Source organism: Azolla caroliniana, unplaced genomic scaffold (genome assembly GCF_043228905.1).
Source record: "Azolla caroliniana isolate FFs.n. ecotype wild unplaced genomic scaffold, voAzoCaro1.0.p SCAF_940, whole genome shotgun sequence".
Lineage (NCBI taxonomy): Eukaryota > Viridiplantae > Streptophyta > Polypodiopsida > Salviniales > Salviniaceae > Azolla > Azolla caroliniana.
In genome coordinates, this window is record NW_028231375.1 from 1 (window position 1) to 13,597 (window position 13,597).

General features: G+C 36.9%; 3 protein-coding genes across 5 annotated transcripts; 1 reads left to right on the plus strand and 2 right to left on the minus strand.

The window, feature by feature from the left end:
* Positions 1 to 323: 323 nt before the first annotated feature.
* On the minus strand, positions 324 to 4,323 carry LOC147847497 (ribonucleases P/MRP protein subunit POP1-like). 2 transcript variants are annotated; one of them, XM_087339108.1, is made up of 6 exons: positions 3,333 to 4,323; positions 1,856 to 1,952; positions 1,293 to 1,403; positions 1,023 to 1,205; positions 824 to 942; positions 324 to 711 (listed from the first exon to the last, which is right to left on the minus strand). In XM_087339108.1, exons 1-6 carry the CDS (start codon positions 3,902 to 3,904, stop codon positions 684 to 686), a joined length of 1,110 nt encoding a protein of 369 aa, XP_087195234.1. In that variant the 5' UTR covers positions 3,905 to 4,323; the 3' UTR covers positions 324 to 683. The 2 variants fall into 2 exon arrangements, with proteins under 2 accessions (XP_087195234.1, XP_087195235.1); XM_087339109.1 differs by having other exon boundaries at positions 620 to 758; positions 3,333 to 4,322.
* Positions 4,324 to 7,454: 3,131 nt separating this feature from the next.
* Positions 7,455 to 11,166, plus strand: LOC147847498 (uncharacterized). Of its 2 annotated transcripts, none has more exons than XM_087339112.1 (6): positions 7,455 to 7,606; positions 8,776 to 8,866; positions 8,949 to 9,384; positions 9,477 to 10,007; positions 10,215 to 10,474; positions 10,569 to 11,166. In XM_087339112.1, exons 1-6 carry the CDS (start codon positions 7,546 to 7,548, stop codon positions 10,789 to 10,791), a joined length of 1,602 nt encoding a protein of 533 aa, XP_087195238.1. In that variant the 5' UTR covers positions 7,455 to 7,545; the 3' UTR covers positions 10,792 to 11,166. The 2 variants fall into 2 exon arrangements, with proteins under 2 accessions (XP_087195238.1, XP_087195239.1); XM_087339113.1 differs by having other exon boundaries at positions 9,480 to 10,007.
* Positions 11,167 to 12,569: 1,403 nt separating this feature from the next.
* On the minus strand, positions 12,570 to 13,495 carry LOC147847499 (uncharacterized). Its single transcript, XM_087339110.1, has 3 exons — positions 13,378 to 13,495; positions 12,876 to 12,941; positions 12,570 to 12,790 (listed from the first exon to the last, which is right to left on the minus strand). The coding sequence occupies exons 1-3, from the start codon at positions 13,478 to 13,480 to the stop codon at positions 12,756 to 12,758; spliced, it is 204 nt and encodes a 67-aa protein (XP_087195236.1). The 5' UTR covers positions 13,481 to 13,495; the 3' UTR covers positions 12,570 to 12,755.
* Positions 13,496 to 13,597: the final 102 nt, after the last annotated feature.

Here is a 13,597-nt window from a genome sequence, read left to right on the forward strand (position 1 = left end):
CAATTGAACGCAATACGAAAATGAAAAGAGGCCATATATTCATGCACATCCACGACATCTTCAATGATGTTTTTACTAACACATGTAATATTAACATGTTAAAACCATCAGATGATCAAATCTAATCAATAGCATGCCTTTGTTTCATCAAGAACTTCAAATTAAAATTCATAAATGTATGAGACATCAAACAGCACACAGGCATACAATGTACATATCAGTTCATTTATTTTTAGTAGTACATGCATGCATGCTTAATACACAAATACACAAATAAAATCTACAAAGATGCGCACACTATATTTGTACCATACATATATATTAGTATCATTGGAAATTTCAGCCTATTCCTGGTAGTTCCTAAGTTTTAATGTCCATGTAACATATTTTAACATTTCCAAAGACCTCACGTTATGTCACCTAGGTTAAAAGTAAGATGGATGTCAGACATCCATGCATGCATATACAAATACACATAAAATATATAAAGATGTGCACTTGTAATTTTACCATATTTACATTCGTGCATATATATTATTACCATTAAACATTTCGGTCTATTCCAGCTGCTTCCTATGCTGACTGTGCGCGTAACATATTTTTTAACATTCCCAAAGGCTTCCAATCTTATAACGCCAAAAGTGTTAAGCAATATGAGCATAACAAAACACACCAAAACTCAATCAAGATGCCATCATGCAAGTGTCCTGCCTGACATGCCACAGCCCACAATGGATATTCAAATATATATGATATTACTAATACAGAATTCACTGTTATAACGATGTAATGAGATAACCCTTATCAAAAAGTAGTCCCCTACCTTTTCAAAGGAAAAATAACCTTTTGTAATATCTCAAATGACTTCTCCCCTACAAGATCCAACATGCCTAAGTCTTCTCTCCTTGAGAAGCAACCAATTATACCATCACTCACAGACTCCTATGCATCCAAAACACACTTGTGAGAAACATCTGAAACCCATGTCTTGTTATACAGCATATTTAGATCCCCATCATTACCACTTTCCTACAAGTCAGCTGTAATGCTTGCAACGCCTCTTCAAAAGCGGCAGCATGGACCCAAATCCATAGGTCTCTTTCGCTCTGATCCATTTGAATGCCACCAGTTACAGGGAGGACAGGTTTCCAAAGAAGAATTATGGGAGCAATGAGCTTGTAAGGTGCTTCTCCGACATGGTGTAACTGACAAAAACATATAGCAACAAAATCCCCCACATAAGACGGCCATACACAAAAAGAATCATGATAAATCAGAAACATAGAACATACAAGAGCTTTAGTGAAATATTCCCCAGAAAGTTCTTGTTGTTTTAAGTCACGATCAGAGTTGGCAGCTTCTGGCAACTCAAACATAAGTTGCATAATTTGCAGTAATTTCTCCTGAAGTTGAGCCCAAACAAACGGATAAGCATCTCAGCATTTATTGTCATCATCAATATTCACTTGATCATGGTTCATTTTGACACAAAACGCCATTATCATCATCTTGATGATGCTTACAATGAATAGCTTCATGACAAAAATCATGCATAGAAACTCTTCTGAGAAATGTAGAGGCCTTTGCGAATCATTTCCAAAATACAAGAAATTATTTCAACCGAAAAAAAGAGCTTTATGCAAGATCTCTTCCCGGATATTTTGAAGTTATATTGCGCTTGCAGACTGTTTGGGTGGACAACGAAGACTATATTAACATTAATTATCAATGAGCTAGTTTCATGCATGCGATATGTTTTCCCGTGACATAAGCTACATCAAATGCAATTATGAGGTATTTTTGGGCATACAATAATAAGAGTGCATTTGCCAAATAAAAAATTGTATTTTGCTACCTCCTCTCCGTGAATCTGAATTGCATTGTAAAAGCTAGCATCTTGTAGCAAGGCTTTAGTTTTACACCATCTCAATACAGCTCTTGATCCTCGACCCCTATAAACAAAGGCAAGTTATACATACAACATTGAGGATTGGTGCAATACAAAGAAATTCAAGACCAACTACACAGGATCAAGAAAGTAACGGAAGTAAAAAAATAGATTATATTCATAAAATACAATAACTGGAAGCAAATTAATATCGATTAATTGATGACTGAAGAGATCCTATCTATAATTGAACCAGTCAATGATGCAAGGACTAGACGAAATATTAATACCCAGTATTGTGTTAGCCAGCTTGAGCTTCAACAAATCTTAAAGGTATATCAAAATAAAACAGGACCTCACATACTCTATTCTTCAATTGTTTATCAAATTTATAAATGCCGCAAATTCTGTGCTTGAAAAATATGACAGGAATGTTCCCATATGTCAAAGAATGGGCCAGAAGTGTTTGTCTTATGTAGAAGACCCAATTCATGCTTCTATTATGCTCAATTGAGAAGTTTAACAAGAACAAAGCCGTTCCATTGAATTCAAAATCTAACAATGAACAGATTTGACAGGAAATATCCTTGATCAGCATTCGATATTTATGGATCAGTTCATTTTACTTCTCAATACTGATATTCTACATAAAACTCACTGCATTTCTTCCTAATATTGCATTTTAGACTACACATAAATAGGTTGTAAGATAAGAATATTAGAAAAGAGGCTAAGACTTTGAAAACGATGGTTCCAAACCGTCATGCATAATTAAAATCGGCAAATTAGAAATATTTAATAAAAGAAGAATTAAGATCTGAATTGTGTGACACTATTTCAGGTATTAGGTATTATTTCAGCTGTCATCATCCACTGAAATATTGATTCACTGTCGTAGGATAAGAAGAATGTTAACGAGATTAAGACTTTGAAAGGGATGGTTTCAAAATGCCATGCATAATTCAAATCATCAGATCATCATGAATATTTAACGAAATGAAGAATCGTGATCTCAGATTTTAATCAACAGTCGTAGGATTAGAATATTGAGAACAAGGTGAAGACTTTGACATGAATGGCTTCAAAACATCAAGCATAATGAAAACCATCAGACCATAAACATTTAACAAAAAGATGAATGAAGATCTGAATACTGTGAGACTGCTCCAAGTTTTATGCATTATTTCAGCTCTCATTAATAATCAATCACAGTGCAGAAATTGCATCAAAAATGCAACGTTTTCAGAATCTTACTACAAACACGCAACCCGTCTATGTTTCTCGTTCCACATGCAAAAACACAAATGGAAACATAGAACCAGTGAAGATTGAGTTTTCCATACAGCCAAGCAAAACTTTCTCTCTTTTCTTTTTACACATAAAAGACTGGGAAAAAAGGTATTTGGATGACTTGTAAAACGCATAGTGGGGAAAAAGCACATACTTTCCAGGGCGACCAATGGGAAGATAGTATCCCCATTTTTTGTCCATAGAAAATCTTTTGGCGTGCCACACGTGGGTTGACAACCTTCTGGTTCCATTATTAGCTATCAATGAGCCAACTGATTTGAACTCTAGCAATCTACGAAGGGCACGGCAGAGTTTCTTTCTCTTACACGGATCATTCTTACTTTCCTTTCCCAAATGGATGCTTTGATCAAATTCCCCTGAATTCACATTGTTGTTTTCCTTTCGAACCCTAGATTTCTTTTCCGGGTGCAAAGCAGAGTATAATGATGCTGTTATATGAACACTTTTGTTCTTTTTCTGTTTGTATAACCATGGAAGAGGGCGACGACGGCGAGTATAGCTCGAAGTTCGTCTACGGAGGTGGCGTGGTAGAGACGTAGAATCCTTATTAGTTTCATCCCAGTTATCCGTCTCTTTATGTGTAGCAGCTTTCCGTTTCTTTATTGCAGCATGAAGGGAAAGCAGCTCGGCTACGCGAGCCTTAGCAAAATGCTTCACTTCTAAAGTGCGAGGAGGGGCCTCCAATGCCATTACTACATCTTCCATCACTCTCCCAGAAGAAAAAGAAAAAAAGGGAGAAACAAGGAGCAATTCAAACCAATCATGTATATGCAGTCTTCTTCATCATCACAGCCATCATCGTTAGCTTGCTCTGAAAGGACAGATTGGTATCTAAAGTGAGGGGTTGAGGAGTACCAGAGGGCTGTCTTTCTTGCCTGCAAAAGGCTTGCCCTAAAACCTCACACTACTCGGAGGGTAAAGAGGATCTGTCGACTTACTTGCTGTGAACAATCCAGTCTTGCCTTGCCTGCAAAAGGGTTGTCCTGAAACCTCGTACTGCTCAGAGGGTAAGAGGAGCTGAAGACTTCACCTCCTGACCAATCCAGTCTTGCCTGCAAAAGAGTTATCCTGAGAAATTCACACTGCTCAGAGGGTAAGAGGAGCTGAAGACTTACTTACTGAACAATTCATAGACAGGGGGGGGGAGGGGGATCCTCTGCTCCACGAGTTCTTTTTTTCTGGTTTGTACTCTGCCCTCCCCTGCTCCCCTGCCCTGCCCCAAATGGTCTAACCCTAAACCCCTAAACCGTAAACCTGAGTCCTCTCCGCATATGCAAAAACTTGTCCCCTGCCCTGCCCCAAATGGCCCGACCCTAAACCCCTAAACCGTAAACCGTAAACCGTTGTCCTCTCCACATATGCGGTTTTTGCTTCTGGGGTATAGTATGAACCATACGTAACATACGTGCATTCGCATTCGAGCGTGTTTCAATCATTCGAATACGGTAAACACCCTCGAAGTATGGTCAATAGCATACTTTTGTATTGATTATTTGTTATAATGTAATTTTTTTAAGGTAAAAAGCGAAAAAAACAAAACATAAGAATGTTTTGGCAACATATGCATTCGTTTTCGTTCATATGAAAAAAAGTATGTTTGCCAATGCATTTGAGTATATTACGTACTATGCTTATGGGCAGCACTTGGACAAAATAACAAGATGTGTCTTGGCCATTTCCCGGAGGTTGCTTCCTGATTCCCTCCTGGCCACCTAGTTTCATGGCTTCCTCCTTGGAGCTCTCCATATACTCTCCATGATAGCTAGCTCCATACGGAAATTTCCATCCCAAGTGCTCCTTGATTTCAATATGGGACTAGTGGGGCCAAAATAAGAAAACACAAGACAAATGGAACTAGGAACATTCGCCTAACGTTAAGTTATGTAAACCTCTCTTTCTTTGCCGATTAGCTTCGTCTACTTTCGAAAAAAAGTGCAAGATTTATTAGAAATGAACTATGATCATGGCACCGTGATTTGCAAAGAAACTATGTTGCTACTTTGCCATTTGGTAAAAGTTCAACGGGTAGTGATTCACTTCTAGCTTAAGATGGTAGAAGAAAACTAACATCGCATTTTTGTGTTTGGAAAACTTGTCCCTATGGAGAAGAAATCGAGAATTCAGCTCCGCATTAACCACTTGGCAAGAGAAAGCAAAATAGTTTTCTCAATGACCAATATTTGAGTGCACGATCCCATTTGTGCTTCTATTTAGATGTAACATTGATCGACTATGTCATTGCTTCACAAAACCAAATTCATTTCCATGTAATGAAACCATTTCTGGGGTGAATTGGCGTGAGGCATGCAATGGTGTGATGACATCTTGATAATCAGTGGTCTTGACCATGTTGAACAATAACCTTACTTAGCCCTAAAGTATTGGTGGCTAGTGGTTAGTTATTCAATATCTGAGTTTATATTTTCAAACATCAAAGGTTAACGTGAATACTAATAAGAATGAAGATGGACGCTCTCAATTGTTGTTGGTCATCCCAACAACTCATTTCTTCAAACATTCTTCTCATAGGGGATATAAGGTTAGATTATTTCAACCTACGTCCTAATCAAATAGCAAATCATTATTGATAAATTATCAAGAGTGCTAAAAAATGAACGCGTTTAATTGTGTCAAATGGTTAATTTCTTATTCAAGTGGACACCTTGTTTAGTTCCCTGAAAAACCATATGCAAGTGTCTAAGCACCTTAACATTGCCTTTAAGAAAAGTTCCCCAACAACATGCAACTTGTCCTTGTAGAATACAAGTTTACAACTTTGGTAGTAGCATGGACTTGAATTACTACATAATATATTTCTTCTCAATTTCCATTTGATTACAAAAGACAATTTCTTGATTATATGATATGTTTTTGTTTAGATTATGGTTCACATTATGCGTACGTAATGTTAAATCTATCATGGATTTTGATCTCTCTCTCTCTCGCACACACACACATGTATGTATGTATAATTAAAATATAGTCATCATTGAGTACATGCATACATTTCATTGTCCAACATTGATTTTGGCATTGGTGCGAAAGATGCAAACTCAAGTGCACACATGGAAAGCTAAAGAGTTTAAAGTTTTGTGACCACACTAATGCGAGAAGGACCAAACCGTTATAAAAAGACTATAAAGACTTAAAGTTCATTTATGTGTTTTTTTAGATAGGCTAGAGCCTCTCCCTCCCTCCCTCCCTCTCTCCCTCCCTCTCTCTCTCTCATTCTCCCTCACAATGTCTCATTGTGTGCACAATTGGTGTTAAGCACTTTACTTTAAACTTTACACTGATATCATTGACATAATTGTACTTGACTGTGTTGAATCATGATTAATTGAAGTGTGATGTGCCTATTTGTGCATGCTTTTATATGTCATTAACTAATAGGTTCAATGCTTAAGCCCTATGGAGACAATAGTTTGCTTATTCATTTTGATAACTATTCAAGAGATGAGAGGAAGAGTTCACTTAGGACATAACATACGACAGTTGCGTGATTACCGCTCTTTGTACAAATTGATAACGAGATGGTAAATGATGATTTGGCACCGACATACAATCTCATAAAGGAGATAAAACTTTGTGCTCAGTGCGACACGCCTAGAAGCGACACACGCACGCACAAACACACCTCTCCTCTTTGTCAAGTGCATAAACATGTGGTTTACTAGAATCTAGGGATTCCAGGCATATATCATATGTCATGAATTCCAAAAGCTACTCTTTGTTGATGGTTAGATATGGCCCAATGTAGCCTCTTCAAAGCCACACAAAACCCCAAACCCTAAAACCCTAATAAGGGGCCGAGATGACACCCAAAACCCAAACCCTAAAACCCTAGTACAAGGTTGTTTCGGACAAGGGATCGAGAAGACGACCAAAACCCCAAACCCTAAAACCCAAGATGCCAAGTGCCGGACGGAGCAATACAAAAAACACTATGGGAGACGATGGCGAATACACGTAATGAATGGATCCCACACACACACACACACACACACACACACACACACACACACACACATACATCGATACATTGGGTTTTGGCCTCTCTTTTCTTCTTCTTGTTGAAGAAGAAGGGGTTTGGGGCCAAACCGAAGGTTTCTCTTTCTTTAATAAAAGAGAAGAAATGAAGGGTTTCTTCTTTGCCGATTCTACATTACATATACTATTATAGACAGACTATAGTTATAAGTTATAACTTATACCCTAGCAGTGTAGTAGACAAGAAGAAGAACCCCGAAGAAGAAGAAGAAGAAGAAAAAGAAGACACACAGAACAGACTGAAAGAATGATTCTCTGAGCGTTCTCGCTCCTCTGAGGCTTCCCCACTCACCTCCATGGCTCGCTTCCTTCGTCTCGGCTCCATCCCTCCTCCGAAACACCTCCTTCATCGCACAGGTTCCCTTTGTTCTCTCTTTCTCTCCCCCCCCCTTTCTCCTTTGAATTGAGTTTTCTTTCTCTCCTTCGTTTTCTTTTTTGTATTATGTTTTCTTTTCTTACTTCTCTCTGGGACATTTCGAGATTGTAGAAAAATTCCTACGTATATCCTGCGTATAGAGTGGTAATTTCATTTATATTAATCGCTTGAATGTCGAGGAACCATACGTTTAGGTTTTTCTTTTGGAAGATTCAGAAATGTGAGATTTGCTCAAAAGATTTTTCAGAAAATGTAAGCTTTTCCTTTTAACTGGAAGAAATATTAGCCTTATGTCTGGACCTATGAAACTATTTCCATTTCCATTTAATCGCATTAAAAACCTAAACTTTGCACTTGTCTTCGAAAATGCTATTAATTCAGAAACTTATACTATTTCTTTAGTTTTGAAACTGTTAGAGTATGCTTAATATATATGGTGGACCTTATGCTTTGGCATTCTGGCAGCTGTTTGTTGTTTCTAAGCTCTTTACCATAGCTCCAAAAAATGGTACTTTGTTTTTGAAAGAGTTCAAGTTCAATATTTTGAACTGAGCTCTGGGATTCTTTTTGAACCAGGTACTGATGTCCAATTATGTAGAACTTCAAAATTTGAGAATTTTTCTTTGAAACATTGAAGAACTATATTTTGAACTTAATGCTATGTGATTCTTAGATTCTTTTGCTGCACGAACATTGTTTCAATTACATAAAGCTTCAGAAACTGAAGGATTTGCATGTTGAACTAAAAATGGTTTGAGATTCTGATATTCTTTTTGGTTAACAATGGACTTTCAACGATTTAGAGCATTATAAAATGCAGTTTTGGATTTGAAAGAAAATGTTATGAGATAAGTTGGTTCTTATGAGAGTCCAGAAAATGAGACTTTTTCTTTGAAATGATGGAGAGGTCATATATTCAACTTAGAATGCTCAGAATTTTGGCTTTGAAACAATTGAAAGGTTTTTATTCTGAAATTGCTGTGGATGTAGTACGGGCTCTCAATTACATAGCACACTGTACACGTATTTTCGAATTTCTGTATTCTATTTACTTTTGAAATTTTATATAATTTTGCACCTAGAAAGTATCAAAAGCTGTAATAATTGATTATGCCTAATGTGTCAAATGTTATCTTGCATGGTGGTCTAGTATTACCACAAACTACACAAAGATGGTTCTCGGGCAGCGTAGTACTTGAAGAGTCTTCTACCGCGACCCAAGCTTCCAATGGCATATCTGGGTATACTACTTACCTTTTCATACTGGATTTTTTACACTAGCAGGAAAATTGGTGAGAGGCAAAGAGAATTCGTTTAATGCAGTTTATCTGCACTTGAGGAGGAGATGAAAAGAAGTGAGAAGCCACATACTGAAGGGTCCCTCAAGGATCAAATGTCTGCAGTTGAGAAATCTTCATCTGAAACTAGTGATGATCTCTCAAGTCTTATCCTTAGTAAAATGAGGGGTAAAACAGTGGGGACAACTAGTCAGAAGGACAATGCGCATGCAGAGTCTCAACATTCCAATGCATCTTCTACTAGTACTAGTACTGATGGTAAGTCTATTGAAGACAGCAAATGGGCACAGGTTATGAGTTCTATTCGCAAGATTGCTGCCAAAAACAAAGCTGGTGAAGCAACTGGTAAATCAGACTCTTCTAAGATGAAAGAAAATGAGAACGTAGACGATTTCGCGGACTTAGATTTGCCTCATCAGAGAAGTGATCCAAGCCTTTCCAGGAGCCAAAGCAGAAGTTCGGTAAGAATCGAAGATTCATCATCTTTTTTTAGACAAGTTGGAGATTACAAGACTTCCCTAATTCTGTCTATTGCTATCTATTGACTTTTTAGCAGCTAGCTAGTGCATTTAAAAAAGACTATATACCCAATAACAAGCAACAGAAAGGATATCAACCTGGAAATCTGCATAGGTCAAAGGATATGAAGCCAGCGAACTTCAATTTTCTCAAGTCCCGTGAGTCAAATGGTTCCTTTAATCGAACGGATATTCCCGGGGATCGGAGCATTGATCGTTCAATTGGTTCAGCAAGAGATTCTCTTTCAAATGCAAGGTCAAAAGAAGGCTGGACTCAACAAATAAATAAAGATGTAAACCCTGTGAGCTTTGAGTATCTTAAAGCTCCAGAAACAAAGAGTGCTCATATTCGAGAAGACATAAGCTCTCCCAGTTCAATTGAAACCATCCAACCAACCAAAGATAGCGTTGTCCCATTCTCAGGGTATACGGTGTGTATTCAGGGTGTACCTGCCCATTCTAACCTTGGTGTGGTGAAACATACACTTTCAACCCATGGAGAAATTGTGAGCTCCTTCAAAAAGCCTGCTTCAAATGGATCTTGCACCATCTACATTGAATTCAAGGTAATAATGAGCTCTATTAACGTAATAAACTATAATAAGGTCTATTTAGGGTAATACTGGGCTTTATGTAAGCTAGTAAAGAAATGCTTTATTTAAGGTATATCTAGCTCCATTGATGGTCACAATGAGCTCTTTAAAAATTTGATGCAGCAAGTCATGTTTCAATTTTCATATATAGATAAGTCATGATTTCCTCTTTGCTAACAGACATCAGAGGCTATGGATAATGCACTAACTCTTCGACAAATTCAACTGGAGGGTAAGCTTTTCACCATAGTTAGGGCTGATAATCCCATTACAACTGTAGTGAGAATTAGCAGAGTCAGTGTGGAAACTCCAGAAAGCCATATTCGCTCGATTTGTGAGAAATATGGCAACCTTGACAACATCAGGAAACGGGGGAATGGATTCTATGATGTCTTCTACAAATTGAAAGAGCTTCCAAACATCCCTAGCATATTAGAGAGGTATTTTTGCTCCATGGTTAAGAAATAAGCAATCAACTTCTACTAATGCTGGTTTGGATGATTTATGCTAATGTTTAATTATATGTACTTGAAGTTTGAATGAGGTTACTCTGAATCAAAGAAGATGGGTAGCTCTACCTGCCCCGATTTTGCATCCTGAGGCGAAGAAGGCAGTGTTAAAGACCAGTGAAGGGAAAGCATGGCATGCATCTCAAATGAAGCAGATGCTCAACAAAATCGAAGTGGGATTGGATGCCATGTCAATATGTTTTGAGGACTTGAAATCTCTTACTCAAGATGAGGTATTAAATAAATAGCATGTGATGAAGTTTGTGTCTCATGTTGAATTTCAAACCATTTCTTGTTGGTTGGGTACATCTCTGTAAACGGCGATTTTTATTCCTATTAGAAATAGGACATAATGGACAACCATTTTTGCCAAAAATTAACTGGGTGTGTTCCAGCTAGAAAGAGAGGGAGGGAGAGACAGACAGACAGAGAAACCTTTTGTGATGTTTACGCAAGCTCACTATTGCATAGAATGAATTATGACATCATGCGTCCTTATACTGCTATGTTTCACAAGAAGACGTTATATAGCATTGATAAAGCAGGTAAGGATTGAATCTGCTTTTTATTCTAAAATTTGAGAATGCCACTCATCAATTTAACTGATTTGAATAGTCTTTACTTTGTCACTTATCTGTGGAGGAAGTTTTTTTCTTAAATTACCTTTGAAGCTCTAAAGTTTTATGTTTCTGTGATTTGAGAATCTAAAAGGCAATCAAAATGTGGCTAAGATGAACAAAAGTCAATTTTCAATATGATTGGATTTGGTAATGGAAACAATAAAATAACATATATTTCACAAAATATCTCTCTTAACTACATTTCAAAAGAGACTTTGCAAGTAATATGCTATTTAGGTTCAATGGCTGCCAGTGGTTTTTTATGTGCTTTATGAGTTACTCGTAGTGGTGATCAAAGGACAATTCAAATGGACAGGTCGATCTAAATTGTTGCAAATGGTGATTCATTGATTGAGTTGTGCTAATGTCAGTAATGGTAGTCTCTATGGTGACATCCATTAAATGTATTCTTATTTGATTAATGATACAACCAATCATAACAACCAAATGCACTTTTTTTACTGCAAAATATTTAACTATAGCATAAAATAACAAAACAATTTCTCCTCAATCAAAAGCCTGACATAGAAAGTTGAAGTAATGAACTTATGAAGCGCTGGAGATAAATGGCTGTGTTCCTATAATTGACATGCACATAACAAATGTGTAATGTGTAAAACTTCAAAATGTTTTGAAATACAACCGTTTAACATGTCCAAATCTGCAGATAACCACCCCCTACCCACTACATTACTTGACCAATTCACACTATTCAAATGTTCTAAAAGGGTTTGACCCATACTAAGAATGGATTCATATGTCATGACACAATAATAGTACAAGGCTTTCCTTGCACACAGCAAAGTAAATTGATAAGGAATGTACAAGCCACCTCGTCCATCCGTAGACACTAGAAGAATCATGGGTCATGCAAAATATACTAGCTAGCATATTTCAGCAAAAAAACATATATTATGCAAAAATTAAAATTAAAATTAAATGTATAGCACATTACACCAGGCTATGACATCATGCAAGACTTGGATATGGAACTACTACACATGGACAAACACCCCAAAGACATGTTTTAACAATCATGGATAAACACCCCATATGGTACAAGACATGTTTTTATCGATCATGACTATTAGACATGTATAAACACCCTAAAGACAAATCAGCACATCTAGTGGTCTCACCAAACATATGGAAACAACTATGCAAGACGTACAAAATATACTAGCTAAATGTATTTCTGCAAAAAAAACATATATTTATGCAAAAAGAAAAATAAATAAAATGTAGCATAGTACACCAGGCAATGACATCATGCAAGAATTTCAGTAACTGGATATGGAACATGTACAAGACATGTTTTGACAATCACATGGATAAACACCCCAAAGACAAATTAGCACATCTCGTGGGTCTCACCAAACATATGTCACAAATCCAGAATGAAACAATTTCAGTAACTGCAGTACCAATATATTGTTCAACTTAAATTTAATTTAAGTGAGATTGGTCGCACCCTTCAACAATTGTACAATTGCTCTTGATCTATATTTGCTAAACATAAATATACTCAAAGATTCAAGTTGCACTTCTTATGATAAAGAAAATATAATTCAGTCATTGAATTGGCCACAGAATCATTTCCGAGCGTCGGTTTTCTTAGTCTCTTTTGCTGCGCATGACAAAGAGAGAGTTTAAGTCAAAAATATACACGACAAACTAATATTTGTACATTTCATATCCATAGCACATGTTACCAGCTTTTTCTTCTTCTCGCTTCTGTGCAGCCTCTAACCTTTGTTGCCTGACTAGGGCCAGCCTTTCTGTGCGTGTAAACATAATGTGAGTAATTGTGCAGTTTACATGAGAGAAGATCAGCAGTTCCCAATGCAACAGAAAAACTCCAAAATACTGAAGATCTTTATTTCTGCAAATGCCCCTAGCTTCAGTTATTTCTCCAAATACCTTCGCTAAACCCCATCTTGAGCAATATATATGGTCAATGCATCCCCTTATCTCAAAATAAGGGGCACTTTTGGGAAAAATGTAGACTTAGGGAGCATTTGGGCAAATTTAAGAAAACGTCCTCTCATTTGCACTTGAGAGGTTTTTCTAGTATAAAATTGTGCTTGTAAATTAAAAAAAATTGAGATTTCTATTTGTATTGAGATCACTGAGATGCTAATAATTTATAGTTAAAAGATGCACATTAATATTAACTGATAGCTTTTTATTTCTAATTTCTAATGTCGTGATTACCTAAGTCTTTTCTTGCTTGGTCAGTCTTTCCTTGCTCTTGGAGCCTCAGATACCGTTCGTGTGCCCTCTGCTTCTCAATCTCCTCTCTGGACATAGAAGTCATAGAGGAATTAATCACAATATATTTCTCACCCAGAATTTCATTCAGAGTAGGAGAATTGCCATCGACTATGCTTTCTATTTGTACTACAGAATTCTGGAAAGGATTACATGCAACATT

What these genes read in the sequence shown, in the direction of transcription:
- LOC147847498 (XM_087339112.1), top strand. Translation starts at nt 7,546, where the DNA reads ATGGCTCGCTTCCTTCGTCTCGGCTCCATCCCTCCTCCGAAACACCTC. An exon ending in GCTTCCAATGGCATATCTGG is followed by an intron (nt 8,867 to 8,948) that starts GTATACTACTTA and finishes CGTTTAATGCAG; the next exon opens with TTTATCTGCACTTGAGGAGG. An exon ending in GGAGCCAAAGCAGAAGTTCG is followed by an intron (nt 9,385 to 9,476) that starts GTAAGAATCGAA and finishes TTGACTTTTTAG; the next exon opens with CAGCTAGCTAGTGCATTTAA.
- LOC147847497 (XM_087339108.1), bottom strand. Translation starts at nt 3,904, where the DNA reads ATGGAAGATGTAGTAATGGCATTGGAGGCCCCTCCTCGCACTTTAGAA. An exon ending in TTCAGATTCACGGAGAGGAG is followed by an intron (nt 1,404 to 1,855) that starts GTAGCAAAATAC and finishes GCTCAACTTCAG; the next exon opens with GAGAAATTACTGCAAATTAT. An exon ending in AATATTTCACTAAAGCTCTT is followed by an intron (nt 1,206 to 1,292) that starts GTATGTTCTATG and finishes TGTTTTTGTCAG; the next exon opens with TTACACCATGTCGGAGAAGC.
- LOC147847499 (XM_087339110.1), bottom strand. Translation starts at nt 13,480, where the DNA reads ATGACTTCTATGTCCAGAGAGGAGATTGAGAAGCAGAGGGCACACGAA. An exon ending in CCAAGCAAGAAAAGACTTAG is followed by an intron (nt 12,942 to 13,377) that starts GTAATCACGACA and finishes TTACACGCACAG; the next exon opens with AAAGGCTGGCCCTAGTCAGG. An exon ending in GCGAGAAGAAGAAAAAGCTG is followed by an intron (nt 12,791 to 12,875) that starts GTAACATGTGCT and finishes TGTCATGCGCAG; the next exon opens with CAAAAGAGACTAAGAAAACC.